Source organism: Oryctolagus cuniculus, chromosome 20 (assembly GCF_964237555.1).
Source record: "Oryctolagus cuniculus chromosome 20, mOryCun1.1, whole genome shotgun sequence".
Classification (NCBI taxonomy): Eukaryota; Metazoa; Chordata; class Mammalia; order Lagomorpha; family Leporidae; genus Oryctolagus; species Oryctolagus cuniculus.
In genome coordinates, this window is record NC_091451.1 from 21109282 (window position 1) to 21125003 (window position 15722).

Sequence of the window (15722 nt, forward strand, 5' to 3'; positions counted from 1 at the left end):
CTTGTGCACACAGATGTCCATATCCGAATTTCTTCTTACAGGGCACCAGTCACATTGGATTAGGACCCACCTTAACAGCCTCATTTAATCCTAATTGCTTCCTTAAAAGCCCTATTTCCAAATACAGTCACTTTCTGAGGCCGTAGGAATTAGGAATTCAACCTATGAATTTCCGGGGTTGAGGGGTGGGGTACAATTCAGCCCATAACTTGTGAATTTCTGACCCAGAGGAAAGGAATGATAGCAGAAGTTTCAGAAAACCAAAAGTTCAAAGACATAATTTGAACAGCTAACAAACTGAACTGTGGTATTTGTTCTTATTAGGCATGCAATTTCAAGAAGAAAATTTCAGGGATGCCACTTAAAGAAATGATTCCCAAGTGACTGCTTTTTCTCTCAGACCTGTTTAAATACCTCAACATTTTCCCACAAATGTTTTCTGAACACATACTTCTTACTTTGCCCAAAATGAAGTTCACCAAAGATGAAAAAAAGTACCCCAAGCATAAGGTTCTAATGTGTTTTTATTGATTACAATTGTGTACAGCTGGAATCCTTCTGTCACATGTAATACACAGTAACATTCAAATACCTGATACTAAAATAACTTACTGACAACTTCTAATATTGAATACAGAATAGTAGTTCTATCTCTATTAACAATAACAACCCAAACCACTGAGTTTATCTTAGAAAATTTAGATTCAGGATATTATTTCACAATTTGGAAATCTGAATAATCCAACTTTGAGATGACTTTCTCATTGTCGAAGTTTGCTCTGTCAATGTGCGATTTGGGACTTCCTCTTGTCTCAAGCCATTGCTGCATAAGATGCACCTTGGAGATGGGACCTTGCAATTGTCCTTGCACTGTGCCCCGGTCAGTGTTCTGGACCCAGCCTACCAATCCTAGCTTTTTACCCTCAGCCTAAGGGGGGAAAAAGAGAGAGAAGAGAGATCCATTGAGATTGAGCAAAACAAAGTGAGACTACACTCTGCTGCCAGAACCCTGGCCTAGAATCAAGCCACTGAAACTAATTTGACATTGTCCAGAACAGTCAAAACAGAAAGACAGCAAGGAGGATCTCACTGCTGATCTTAACATCAAATGCTGGCCACTTGACTCCATACCCTTCTTCTACCCTATAAAATCCAGGCACTAGAAGTTTTCACTACATTGGCAGCATGGTTAAGTATAAAAGACTAAGTCCAAAACAGATGCTTTCAAAATGATTCCCTAAGGCTGGTTGTTGTTAGGATACTGGGCTGTATCTTGCTTATTTTCCCTTCTCTTAGTCAAGAATCTATTGGGTATATTAAATGGAAAAAGCATGAAGTTATCTGATCCTTCCCCTTTGCCTTTAACCAGGACCACACCTAAACAAATCCAGATGAATTAGTGTTCATTATATCTTTAGAGATCATTAGAGAGTCTTTCACAATTTCCTTAGCAACTCACCCCATTGTTCTCACTCTAGAGAAACTGTCTAATGAACATGTTTATATTGCATCCAAAGCCCACTTTCTGTCAGCTTCTTAGAGAAGGAAAGCAGCTGGTGACCGGCCTCTGAACACGAAACATTTATGAGACTCCACGGCCATTAGGTTTTCACTTGACTTTCTTCTATTCTGTCTAAATAATCACAGTGCCTTTAAAGTTGAATACGCTTATGAAGACCATCTGATCACTGTACTGACTCTTACCGTAGTCTTTCCTCTAAGGCATTACGCTATGGCAAGACTGACCATTTAGGAGATGTAATACTGTTTTAGAGGTAATTTTATTTTTGTATAAACATATCATTGGAGTATTATAAAAGTCACTGATTATTAATCTATCTAAATAGAAGGGGTTGCATTACAAAAGAAAATGGGAGTTAACATGATTGCATGTCCAAATGCCAGAGTACTGACCTAGTAAATGTGGGAAATTGCTAGAGTTTGCCAAAGAAAATGTTATGTACAGCAAAAAAAATGTTTGATGAGGAACTGAAGTATCCATCAAATCAGTTATGTTTAAAGCAAAGACATGTTTGCATAATGAACAAAAAAGACTCCAGTCAAATAAATAACAGTTTAAGTGACAGGGAAATTAAGGAATGAAAAAAAATAGGAGATACCTACAGCATGCACTTCTTAGTGCCAAGTTAGAAAACATAAAAGAATGCTAAGCATGGATTTTGAGGAATATTCCAGATCCAAATGACTTTGTATAACAACTGTATTCTTCTGCTTTGAATTAACCTAGGGGAGTTGACTTTCTCACCATATACGGAAAACAGCCGCAAGAGTGACTGTGCAGCTTTCAGCAAGAGGTTACAGCAGTCAAATACATCTTTAGGTTGCAGTGTGATTTATCTGAACAAAACACTAAAATTTTGACTAGTGTCACGAATGGGAATTTTTCACCAGTTTTGTGTACTTGATTCTGTTCTCATTTCTAAGTTATGTTTTAATGTTACTGATTCATGTTCAGTTTTTGAATAGCAACCTGAACAAGTAAACAGTGTTTTTTTTCCCAAGAAAGTTCCGAAAAGCTCATTCTACCTCATAACCATCTAAATAACAGTCATCTGAAAGCATTTTAAGGAATATAATCATCACCTCTAGTTACACTCTAAACATAAATTTCTTTCAAATCAATAAACTTAGAATTCTACCTAGGACACTAGAAATAGAACAGCAAAGTAAACCCAAAACAAGCAGAAAGAAGGAAATACTAAAGACTATACAAAATGTAATAAATAGAAAAATTTTAAAAAAGACAATAAAACTTAAATTTAGTTCTTTGGAAGCAGGTGTTTGGCCTGGTAGTCAAACATGGGTTAGGATACTCACATCTCATATCCAATAGAGGGCCTGGGTTTGATAACTGCTTCTGGCTCCTGATTCCAGTTTCCTGCTAATACAGCATTGGGAGGGCAGAGGGGATGGCTCAAGGGATTGGGTTCCAGCCACTCAAGTGGGAGACCTGGATTGAGTTCCTGGCTACCAGCTGCAGCCTGGCTCAGCTTTGGCCCAGCTCAATGCCAGCCATTGTGGAAATCTGGGAAGTGAACCAGTGAGTGGGAGCTCTCTCTCTCTCGCACACTAGCTCTCTCAAATAAATAAAGAAATAAATTTTTAAAAGTTAGCTCTTGGGCATGCATTGCAGTACAGTGGGTAAAGGTTTACTTGGGATGCCCACAGTCTGTATCAGGCTGCTGGTTCAAGTCCTGGCTACTCCACTTCTAATCCAGCTTCTTGCTAATGCATGTGGGAGGCAGCAGATGATGCTCCAAGTCCTTGGGTTCCTGCCACACATATAGGAGACCTCAGCGGAATTCCTGGCTCCTGGCTTCAGTCTGGCCCAGCCCTACCTTTTTGTGAGCATTTGGGGAGTGAATCAGTACACAGAAGTTCTCTCTCTGACTCTCCTCTCTCTCTAACTCTGCCATTCAAATAAGTAAATAAATCTTTTTTTAAAAAAGGAAACTGGGGCCTGCGCCATTGCTCACTTGGCTAATCCTCCGCCTGCGGCGCCGGCACCCTGGGGTGTCCCAGTTGGGGCGCCGGGTACTAGTCCTGGTTGTTCCTCTTCCAGTCCAGCTCTCTGCTGTGGCCCGGGAGGGCAGCGGAGGATGGCCAAGTGCTTGGGCCCTGCACCCACATGGGAGACCGGGAGGAAGTACCCGGCTCCTGGCTTCAGATCGGCGCAGCGCTGGCCGTAGCGGCCATTAGCAGAGTGAACCAACGGAAAGAAGACCTTTCTCTCTGTCTCTCTCTCACTGTCTATAACTCTCTCTCTATCTCTCACTGTCTAACTCTGCCTGGCAAAAAATTAAAAAAAAAAAAAAAAAAAAAAAAAGGAAACTGGGGCCAGCACTGTGGCATAGAAAGTTAAGCCTCTGCCTGCAGTGTCGGCATCCTATATGGGCACCAATTCAAGTCCCGATTGTTCCACATCTGATCCAGCTCCCTGCTGGTGCATCTGGAAGAGCAGTGGAAGATGGCCCAAGAACTTGGGGCCCTGTATCCACAGGGAAGACCTGGTGGAAGCTCCTGGCTTCAGCTTGGCCCAGCCCTGGCTGTTGTAGCCATTTGGGGAGTGAACCAGTGGATGAAAGATCTCTCTCTGTCTCCCCTTCTCTCTCTGTATCTCTGCCTTTCAAATAAATAAATAAATCTTTAAAAAAAAAAAAAAAGGAAATCATGGAGGCCAGTGTTGTGGCACAGCAGGTTAAGCCTCTGCCTCTCTGCTGGCATCCTATGTGGATACAAGCTGGAGACCCAGCTGCTCTACTTTCAATCCAGCTCCTTGCTGATGGGCCTGGGAAAGCAGTGGAAGGTGGCCCAAGTGCTTGGGCTCCTGCATCCACATGGGAGACCCAGAAGAAGCTCTGGGCTCCTGGCTTTGGCCTGGCCCAGCCCTGGCTATTGTAGTCAACCAGAGGATAGAAGATCTCTCTCTCTCTCCCTCCCTCTCTCTCCTCTTGCTGTAATTCTTTCAAATAAAAAATAATCTTTAAAAAAAAGGAAATCATAAAATGTTTAAGACTTATATAACATTGTTGAAAATAATTGATGACCTAAATAATGGAAAGATATCTCATGTTCATGGATTGGAAGAACAAATATTGTTAAGATAACAATACTCTAGGCCGGCGCCGCGGCTCACTAGGCTAATCCTCCGCCTTGCGGCGCCAGCACACCGGGTTCTAGTCCCAGTCGGGGCGCCAGATTCTGTCCCGGTTGCCCCTCTTCCAGGCCAGCTCTCTGCTGTGGCCAGGGAGTGCAGTGGAGGATGGCCCAAGTGCTTGGGCCCTGCACCCCATGGGAGACCAGGAGAAGCACCTGGCTCCTGCCATCGGATCAGCACGGTGCGCCAGCCACAGCGCACCGGCCATGGCGGCCATTGAAGGGTGAACCAACGGCAATGGAAGACCTTTCTCTCTGTCTGTCTTTCTCACTGTCCACTCTGCCTGTCAAAAAAAAATAAAAAAATAAATTAAAAAAAAAAAAGATAACAATACTCTTCACATTGATCTACATATTCAATGCAATCTCTATCAAAATCCCAGCTCCCTTTTTTCAGAAATTGATAAACTGACCTTAAACTCATATGAAAACATAAGGGACTCATAATAGCTAAAAATAATTTGGAAAAGAAAGAACACTATTGGATGACTCACAGTTTGATTTCAAAATCTCTACACAAAACTAAAGAAACTGAAGGCAGGGTAGTATTGGCATAAGGATAGACATATAGGTCAATGGAATAGAACTGAGAGTCCAGAAATAAACCTTACATTGATGGTCAACTGATTTTTGACAAGATTGCCATGACAAATCTACAGAGGAAATATTTTTGACAAATGCTGCCTGGACAACTGGATATGCACATGCAAAAGAATAAAGCTGGATTTCTTACCAAATACCATATAAAAATTAACTCAAACTGAATCAAAGACCTAAATTTAAGAGGTGAAACTATGAAACTCTTAGAAGAAACTTTATGAGAAAACATAGCTTGCCCTTAGATTAAGCAAGGTTTTTAGATAAAACATTAAAAGCACAAGCAAAAAAAAAAAAAAAAAAGCTAAATCAGATTTCGTCAAAATTAAAAAATTAAAATTAAATTCAATTTATTAAATTTTAAATTAAATTTAAATTTTAAATTAAATTTAAAAATTAAAACCTTTTGTACTTCAAAGGACATTATTACAAAAGTGAAAAGACAACACACAGGATGGGAGAAATATCTGCCAATCATATATCAGATAATGGACTAGTATCCAGAATATATAAAAAAGTTCTTACAACAATAAAAAGTTAAAAACTGAGAAGTGGGTGTTTGTGTAGTGGTTAAGTTGCTTCTTATACATCCCATATCAGAGAGCCTGTTTCAAGAATAGCTTGTCCACTTCTGATCTCGCTTCCTGCTAATGCATACCCCGGGAGGCTGCAGATGATGGCCCAAGTACTTGAGTCCCTGCTACCCACGTGGGAGACTCAGATTGAGTTCTAGGTTCCTGGCTTCAACCTGGCCCAGTCCTGGCCGTTGCAGGCAGTTAGGGAGTGAACCAGGGATGGTGGGTATTTAGCCTAGCACTAAGCTGTAAACTGAGATGCCTAATCCCACATCAGAGTGCCTGGATTTGAGTCCAAGCTCCACTCTTGATTCCAGCTTCCTGCTAATGGGAACCCTGGGAGGGAGCAGATGATGGCTCAAATGCTTGGGTCACTGCCAACCTTGCAGAAGACCTGAATTGAGTTCCTAGCTCCTGGTTGTGGCATAATCCAGTCCTGACTTCTGCCAGCATTTAGGGAGTGGACCAGCTGACGGGAGCTCTATCGCCTCTGTCTCTCTCTCTCTCTCTCTCTCTCTCTCTCGCAAATAAATTACTTTGTTAAAAATGAGCTCTGAGTTTGAATGGAACTTTCGCCAAAGAAGGTATACAGTATCTTCTCTCATGTGCCAATAAGCACATGAAAAGATGCTGAGCTTCATTAGTCATTAGAAGGTAAATGGAAACCATTCTGAGAGTACACAGAGTATTATTTAGGAAGGAGATTCTGACACATGATACAACATGGATGGACCTTGAGGACATTTTGCTAAGAAAAATAAGCAAGTCATATCAGGACAAACACTGTGTGATTCCACTTATGAATTTCCTGGAAGAGCTGAATTCATAAGGACAGCAAAGTCAAGACTGCCAGGAGCTGGGGGGAGGAGAGAATGGGGAGTTAGTGTTTAATGGGTATGGAGTTTTGGTGTCACAAGATAAAGCATTCCGTGGATGGGTGGTGAAGATGGCTGTGCAACAATGTGTGAATGTACTTAACATCACTGACTTGTGTACTTAAAAATAGTCAAAAGAGTACACTTTAACTTTGTGTTTTCTACCACAATTTTAGAAAAATGTATGTTACAAAATTTCCAAATATCTTGGGATTTTCCAGTTATCTTTTTGTTACTGATTTGTATTTTAGTTTCACTATCATTGCAGAATATTCCTTGTCTGACTTAAATCTTTTAAATTCATTGATACTTGAAAATAAAATAAACACACAACAAAAAAATCTAACTGCGATATTATTTCATAGCCACTAAGAAGGCTATAATAAAAAAGACACTAATAACTCTTGGCAAAGATTAGGAAATTAACTGGAATTCTCATACACTACTGGTGGGAATATAAAATGGTATAACTGCTTTGGAAAAGTCAGGCAGCTCCTCAAAAAGGTTAAGCATACAGTAATGAAATCACCCAGCAACCTACTCCTAGGTATCTACAGCCAAGGGAATAGAAAACATCATCTACATGTACATGGGGGCTGGTGCTGTGGCATAATGAGTTAAGCTGCTGCCTGCAGTGCCAGCATCCCATTTGAGTCCTGGCTGCTCCACTTCTGATCCAGCTCCCTGCTAATGTGCCTGAGAAAGCAGTAAAGGATGGTGATGGCCCAACTCCTGGGGCCCCTGCACCTATGTGGGAGACCCAGAAGAAGCTCCTGGCTGGCTCCTAGCTTCAGCCTGGCCCAGCCCTGGCTGTTGCAGCCATTTGGAGAGTGAACCACAGGATGGAAGACTTCTCTCTGTCTCTCCCTCTGTAACTCCGCCTTTCAAATAAATAAATCTTTAAAAAAGTGTACATGAATGATCACAGCATCATTATTCATAAAAGTCAAAAGTTGGAAACAACCCAAAAGTCCATCAATTGGATGAATGGATAAATAAAACACAATATATCCATACAATGGAATTTTATTCAGCCATAAAAAGGAATAAAGTGCTGATATGTGCCACAATCCTGATTAACCTTGAAAACATTTTCTGAAAGGAGTCAGTCACAAAAGGTCACATTTGTATGATTCCATTTATATTAAATGACTAGAAATGGAAAAATCACAGACAGAAAATAGGCCAGTAGTTGCCAGGGGCTGCAGGGATGAGGATTGAATGTTAACAGGTAGGAGGTTTCTTTTGGGGGATGAAAATGTCCTGGAAGGAGTGCACAACTGTATGAGTATACTAAAAACCACTGACTACACGCTTTACAAGGGCGAGTTTTATAGAATGTGGTTTATTCCAACTCACAAAGTCCTCTCGTATTCTCACTCACTACTTTAGGAGTGAAAGAATTTAAGTAATAGGCTACTTGATATGGACACGTAAACAGATTGTAATAAAACAAAACACTTGTTAAGATGAACATATACATGTAAATGATCACAAATAATAAAGGATACAAGTATGATTAACAAAAAACAGATGGTATATTCTTTGCGGTTTTGAAAATCAGTTTTCTCCCTTGCATTCCTTTATTCTCTCTCTAAACTGGAGTGGGGGACAGGTGGGTAGAGAAAGACAGGCTATACCACCATCTGGGCCTTGTCCCTGAACTCTGACTCATCTCTGAAGCTCTCATCAGTGCTCAATCACAGGAACTTACCCTGCATAACTGACAGCAAAACTGACTGGCACATACCTCCAGCAACGACCTTCACGATTCTTTTCTCAGTAAGTGCTTCCCAGGTGAGTATACGAAGCAGGAAGAAATGATTTGTAAATTGGAGAAAAAGGGGGTTGACTAATTCACATTCATACTTCAAAGGTTCAGGTTTGAAATCTAAGTACCACAGACCCAGGAATGTGACACCTGGAAAGTCCTACAGTCCTCCCTCAAGCTGCTGAGGCTGGCGGTACAAGCACACCCCTCCAGAAGGCAGAAGGGGAAATGAGAGTGCATTTGCCGTGTGCATGGTAAAGGAAGATGGGTGAGGACACTGGGAGCAGAGGCAGAGACTGCCATATGTTTATTCACTCCTTCAAATACCCCCTATTACTATAGTAGGAATGCCAAACTCCACACTCAGTGTCACCATTACCTATTCTGGAATGGATCAAGTATTTTTTTTAAAGATTTATTTACTTATTTGAAAGTCAGAGTTACACAGAGAAAGGAGGAGAGGCAGAGAGAGGGGTCTTCCATTTGATGGTTCACTCCCCAGATGGCCTCAATAGCCGGAGCTGCACCAAACCGAAGCCAGGAGCCAGGAGCTTCTTCCGGGTCTCCCACGTGGGTGCAGGGGCCCAAGGACTTGGGCCATCTTGTACTGCTTCCCAGGCCATAGCAGAAAGTTGGATTGGAAGAGGAGCAGCTGGGTCTCGAACCAGCGCCCATATGGGATGCTGGCACTGCAGGCAGCGGCTTTACCCACTACAGCACAGCACCGGCCCCAGGATCAAGTATTTTTAACTAGAAAATCTTAAGCTACAAAAGGGAAATGTTCTTTCAAAGCCAAAAATAATAAAAAGGAATTAAGTGGGAGGTTGAGAGAAGGTTCAAGCCTAGGGGTTCAAGACAGCACTGTTGTATAGCCACCGCTTGCACTGCTGGCATCCCATATGGGCGCTGGTTCGAGTCCTGGCTGCTCCACTTCCAATCCAGCTCTCTGTTTATGTCCTGGGAAAGCAGTGGAAGATGGCCCAAGTGCTTGGGGCCCTGTACCCATGTGGGAGACCTGGAAGAAGCTCCTGGCTCCTGGTTTCAATTGGCCCAGCTCTGGCCGTTGAGGACAACTGGGGAGGGAACCAGGGGATGGAAGACTTTTCGCTCTCTCTGCCTCTTTGTAACTCTGTTTTTCAAATAAATAAATCCTTTTAAAAAATAAAGAAATGAGATATGAAGAAAATGAAGCAATTATGAGAGGAAGCCATTATATAACTTACACTGATGCCATCACTTCATCTCAATGTCATATCTCAGATCGCTGTTAGCTTTCCTGCAAGTGTGACTTGGTTTGATGTCATGACAGTTAGCCCTGGGGAAGCCCTCTATTTCCCTTTAGAAGAAGAAAGATCATTAACACGTGTGTCTCGATGCCCAAGTACCCGTTAGAAAAGCTCATTAACAGAATGTTCTGTTTACATCTTTTTTTTTTTTTTTACCAACTGCAAGCCATTTTCACACTCGTTGCTCTACAAACTACCTCTGCCATGCAGTTACCAGATCTCCAGCTTCTTCCAATTCCCATTTGCCAGCTACATGTCTCATAACCTAGGTATCTCCCCAAAGCCTGAAGACCACATACCTGGGTGTACTTGCGGAAAAACACCCCTTGCACCTTCCCAAAAATTTCATAATCCACCGATACCAAGGTGTCCCCTTCCGCCATGCTCAAACCTGTCAGAGATCGGGAAAGCAGAAACATGATTTATTCCAGCACCCCAGCCCCAAGGCAGAAAGGGCCACAGTCACCCTTCTCCATCCACAACCACTGCGACTTCTCCCCGATCTCAAGGTCTCTGACCCCGGAAGCGTTAAGGGAGCGGCCGAGTGTGTGGAGTAACAGGAAGTCACCTGGGTGTGGGATCTTCGGGTCCGGACGATCCACCCAGGCCTCTTTTGGGTCAATTTCCTGCTTACCTAATTAGCTCCTTACACCCATGCCGGTCCCTCTCCCTCCCCACGTGGCTGCCAGAATCCCCTTCCATGAACATTTCAGGGCGAATCAAATTGACGGGAACCGCTCCTGGGCTCACCCTCCTGACCGTCCCCTCAGGGCGCAGACCACACGCGCGACCACCTCGCCCAACGGCTCCCCTTGCAAGCGCTAACTGTCGCGCCCGGAAGTGTAAAGGTGGGCTCCGCCTTCGCAGTCTCTCTTGCCCATCACCTAGGCTAAGTCGGCCAATCATAAATGGCGATCCGGCCCCGAGCCCGCCCAGAAGGCGGGACTTCATGACGCAGTTATCCGGCAGCCCAATGAGCCTCGCGTTGGGGATCTGTCCAGGGTCCGGGCTCGGCCCCTGCGCACCGAGCCCTCATCACACCTCTGTCGCTAAGTGCACCCTTTTCCTCCTGGGGAGAAAAGCAGATGGGAAGAAGTACATGGGACACATGCATTCCATCAATCCATCCGTCCGTCCAGACGGACGGCCTACTGTGTGCCCGGCACTGTTCTAGGTGGTTGGTATACATTAGTTTATTGCCCTGGAATTTAAACTGTGTAGGTGCCAGACAACAAACATTAAATATCACTCAGAAAATTAATTGATGAGGACACAGTCTTTCTGTCCTTTTTCTTCCAATTCTCCTCACATTTTGGGTCATGCCTAATCTGGAATTTCTAGCCAGGAGTTACTAGTGGAAGTTATTTCTCCTAGGCTTCTGGAAGTTGCCAACAGAGTCTAACTTACTAAGAAAACACCAGACAATGCTTGAATAACTAAACCAAAGCGAAAGCACTAGCAGGCATGGATCCTTAGTCGTAGCAGAATCAGCCAAGCTAAGCCAAATAACCAAATTTGCATGAATTTAATTTTGGGAGAAGAGAATTCTCAAGGGAGAAGGGTTGTGGCACGAGAATGATTAAAATTAGAGTTGACCTGGAAACATTTGAATCCAACTCCTCTAACGACTGAGAATGTCTGCAGGGCAGGCAGGTTAAGTCCAGGCTTATGGTGCAGGCATCTGGTATTGGAGTGCAGGTTCCAGTCCCAGGTGCTCTGCTTCTGCTCCAGCTCCCTGCTAATGAGCCTGGGAAGACAGCGGAGGAGAGTCCAAGTGCTTGGGCCCCTGCTACTTGTGCGGGAGACTAGGATGGAGATCCTGGCTCCTGGCTTTGGCCATTTGAGGAGTGAACTGGCAGATGGAAAATTTCTGTGTCTCCTTCCCTCTGTGTTGCTCTTCCATTCAAATAAATAAATCTTTTTTTTTTTTAAAAGACTGTGTGTGAAAAAAAAAAGTGGTATTTAGGTTCCTCTTTGGTTTGTCTGTATACATTATATCCCATCATAACCTAAGACTCCATACGTGACTATTCCAGGTTGGCAGACTTGGCATAGTGGGATGTGTTTGCTATGGTAGTCATAGAAACTCATCATTCCCCTAGTTCCTCAATACAGAGAGGATCCAGATCCCAGAGAATAATAAACCCTTAGTGCTGGGTGTAGAGGGGGATAGATTGAATGTTTTTCTTGGCAATATTTAGAAATAACACTAAACAGTGTGCCTGGCTGATGTTATTTCTTTCTATAGACTTTGTTCTTTAAAATATTTATTTATATGAAAGGCAGACTGACAGAGAGAGACAGATGTCTTCCATCCCTTGGTTCACAACCCAGATGGCTGCCATGGTCAGGGTGGACCAAGCCGAAGTCAGGAGCTAGGAACTCCATCTGTACTTGTGCCACCTTCCGCTGCCTTTCCAGGCACATTAGCAGGGAGCTGGATGGAAAGTGGAGCAGCTGGGATGTGAACAACTCGATATGGGAATCCAGCACTGCAGGCTGTGGTTTAACCCACCGTGCCACAATGCTAGTCTCTATACAATTCATTTTAAAAAGGCTTCTTTATAGAATCCAAAACCTATTGATACCATTAGATAGTATGTAGGCATTAAAACGATGAGTAATAATCTTTGCACACTGTAGGCATTACAACGATGAATAACTTTGCATGAATAATTTACTATGAGACATGTGAATGCAAATACTGACAATACAATTACAATATGGTAATTCAGTTCCATGAATATCCATGGAGAGTTCATCAGGAAACAGCCCTGTGTTTTCACAAGGACAGAAAAGGATACAGAGCAGAGATTAATCCTGGCTGAGAAGGTTGGGAAAGGGCTCTTGGAGGAAACAGTGTTTTATCCAAAGTTACAAACCATAGTCAGTAAGCCAGGGAGTCGGGATTTAGTTCCAAGCAGTCAGTCAAAAATCCACGCCTATAAATGTCATTTTCCACCACCTCCCAATACAGGGAGCCGGGGGTAAGATGGTATCATGGAGGTGAGAAAGGAATGAATAGTCAGTTGTGGCCAGACCAGGAGTTCTCAACTCTGGCTGTACCCTCGGAGAAGCGTTAAAAATATTGATGCCCAGGCCACATCCAGATGCTGCTTTCCAGATAGCCTTAATGCATAGCCAGCCTCTGGGGCTGAACTGAAGGCAGGTGGAATGGTAGGCTGGATCTAATCTAGGAGGTTGAAATCCCATGATAAGTGGTGCATTGCGACTTTACTCTGTAGGAAAGAAGGTACTGGGGAAGAAAATAGTAAGATCAGATGTGTTTACTAATCACTTTGATTCCAACCATTTCATACTGTATACACAAACCAAAACATCACTTTGTACACTGTATTTATACCATTTTTATTTATCAGTTATACCTTTCTGTTTTTAGTAATTATTTATTTGAAAGGCAAAGAAATAGAGAGAGAGGGAGAAAGATGTTCCATCTATTGGTTCACTCCCCAAATGGCCACCACAGCCAAGACCAGGAGCCTGGAACTCCACCTAGGTCTCCCATGTGGGTGGCAAGGACTCAAGCATTTGGGCCATTTTCCACTGCTTTCCCAAGAGCATTCGAAGGCTCAGAAGTGAAGCAGCTGGGTCTCAAACCTGTGCCCATGTGCGATGCTGACTTCACAGGCAGCTGCTTAACCCATCACAACACCACCAGGGGAGGTAAGAGATTTAAGTCTGTAACTAAGGGGAGCGTCTATGCTGAGCTGGGTATCATCTATACAGGTGAAATCTGCAATTTCAGAATTTGGTTGAGATCGTTTAAAGATGAGAATATCTGGAAGTGCATATATATGACAAATAAGAGGGGGTAGGAGAACACATAAATGCAAGGAGCAGTTGGGGAGATGTAAGTGCCAAAGATCAAGAAGAAGACAGAGCAAGGACGTGGAAGAAGAAACCAAGAGGGGGCAGGAGAAAATAAAAAGAAAGTCCTTAAAGGGTGACTAATCAGTACTGTCAAACAAGTAGCCTGAAGAGATAGCTTAAAAAAAAAAAAAAAGGATTTTAATAATTTATTTGAGAGGCAGAGTTACAGAGAGAGAGAGGGAGAGACAGAGAAAGATCTTCATCTGCTGGTTCACTCCCCAAATGGCTGCAATGGCCAGAGCTGGGCCGATCTGAAGCCAGGAGCCCCTTCTGGGCCTCCGTGCTGGTGCAGGGGCCCAAGCACTTGGGTCATCTTCCACTGCCCTCCCAGGCCATCAGTCAGGAGCTGGGTCGGGAGAGGGGCAGCCAGTTCTCAAATGGGTGCCTGTATGAGATGCTGGTGCTGCAGCCTACCACGCCACAGAGCGGCCCTGATAGCTTTTTGCCTTTGGTCACTAGAGGGTCACTGCTAGCTTTGCAGTTAAAGTGTAGGTGGTCAAAGCCATACCACGATGGATTAGACACAGACAGGGAGATGAGCAAATGAGCAGCAAATGTAGAGTTTTTTTTTTTTTTTTTTTTTTTTTAGTCTTGGAGAAAAGAAGAGAAATGAATGAGGGGCGGATACCAGAGGCAGCAGATCAGGAGAAATGAGGTTTGTTTTGCAGGGGAAGGTCAGGCGTTTTTCAGAGTAGGGAGATGCACAAGTTGAAGTTATGAAGACAGAAGTGGGAACAATGACCGAGTCAGCTCCTGGAGGGTACTGAAAGGCACCAATTCAAGAAAGAGAGAGACCCTTCTTCCTGCGGAACAAAAGGAAGGAAGTCAGGAGAGAGGGAGGCGCCCTGGGAAAGTCAGCCAGGCTGGAGAGAAACTGTGGGAGTTGATTAAGGCGAGGTCAGAGGCTGACCTAACTGCGAAATGTCTGGAGCTGCGGAACTTTAACAAGTTTGTGGAAAAACGGAATTAAAAAAGATTGTTTGTTTTGGTCCAAAATATACATGCATAGTTTTTTCATAATACACCTTTCCTAGAACTTTTTGAAGGCCTCTGGTATGCACAGATCTCAGTTATTTTTTGCAGTGGAATAAACTTCTCTTTTAAATCTATTTCCCATAAACTTTTGGAAGTCCCCTTGTATACTAAGGCAGTCTAGTCCACTAGGAATGAAAACAAGGAATAAAAGACTGCCCTGGAGGGGCCCACCAAAGAGTTTCTTTGTGCCGTGTACAAGCTGTAATAGGATCTGTGGAAGCGTTAACGCTGACTACTGCTGTCTACATTATTTTCCATGTGCATGAATCCTTTGAGTAGTTACAGGGAAAAAAACGAGCTGCCTGTTCCAAACAGCTTACACAAATGAACTGAAGCACGAAGAAGACAAATAAACTGTCTTCTGATGTCAACAAGTCACAGACCATCATTCAGTGTTGAAACTAGGTTATACTGATTATTTTCAATCTGTTATGCTAACTTTATTATCATCACATTTGGCTGAGTCATTCCCAGGTCCTAAGCAGAGATGGTCCGGGTCACCACGTGACAGCAAAACATCACAATATCAAAATAATTAGGTTGGCCACGAAATCTACCCCGGAAAGATACTGCGTAGCAAAAAAAAAAAAAAAAAAAAAAAAAAGGCAAGCTCCAGTTTGGCAAGGCAAAGCACGGAAAGATAGCAGCCATACCTGGGGCCCGTACAGAGCTGCCGAGCGTGCTAACAAGGGCTATCAGCAGGCCCACTCCCGCTAACCGGGCGGACGCCGGGATCTTGCGGTGGGATGACTCCGGGGCACATGGCGGGGCTCCACCCTTTGCCAGGGACGGGCACACCCCGGGGCCTGGGAGCATGCTTCTCAGAAAAATACAAGTTCTCCTTTGATGGCGCCCCAGAAAAGCCTCTCCCACCTCCTCCCCCGTTCCCCAAGGGCAGGGCTGAACTGAGCTGCAGAGTTGGCTGGACACTGGGTCAAGTGACAACAACTCGGGCTGACCGCACCCCGCCTCCCACTCTCAACACCCTCCCCCCGCCATCCGCCCGCCCAGGAAG

At 43.7% G+C, this 15722-nt stretch overlaps 1 protein-coding gene across 3 annotated transcripts; it reads right to left on the bottom strand.

Moving 5' to 3' along the window:
- Nucleotides 1-506: 506 nt before the first annotated feature.
- Nucleotides 507-15677, bottom strand: ACYP1 (acylphosphatase 1). 3 transcript variants are annotated; one of them, XM_008272032.4, is made up of 3 exons: nt 15361-15677; nt 10081-10172; nt 507-928 (listed from the first exon to the last, which is right to left on the bottom strand). In XM_008272032.4, the coding sequence occupies exons 1-3, from the start codon at nt 15521-15523 to the stop codon at nt 713-715; spliced, it is 471 nt and encodes a 156-aa protein (XP_008270254.1). In that variant the 5' UTR covers nt 15524-15677; the 3' UTR covers nt 507-712. The 3 variants fall into 3 exon arrangements, with proteins under 3 accessions (XP_008270254.1, XP_008270255.1, XP_008270256.1); XM_008272033.4 differs by lacking the exon at nt 15361-15677 and adding an exon at nt 10532-10666; XM_008272034.4 differs by lacking the exon at nt 15361-15677 and adding an exon at nt 10350-10487.
- Between the last annotated feature and the right edge of the window lie 45 nt (nt 15678-15722).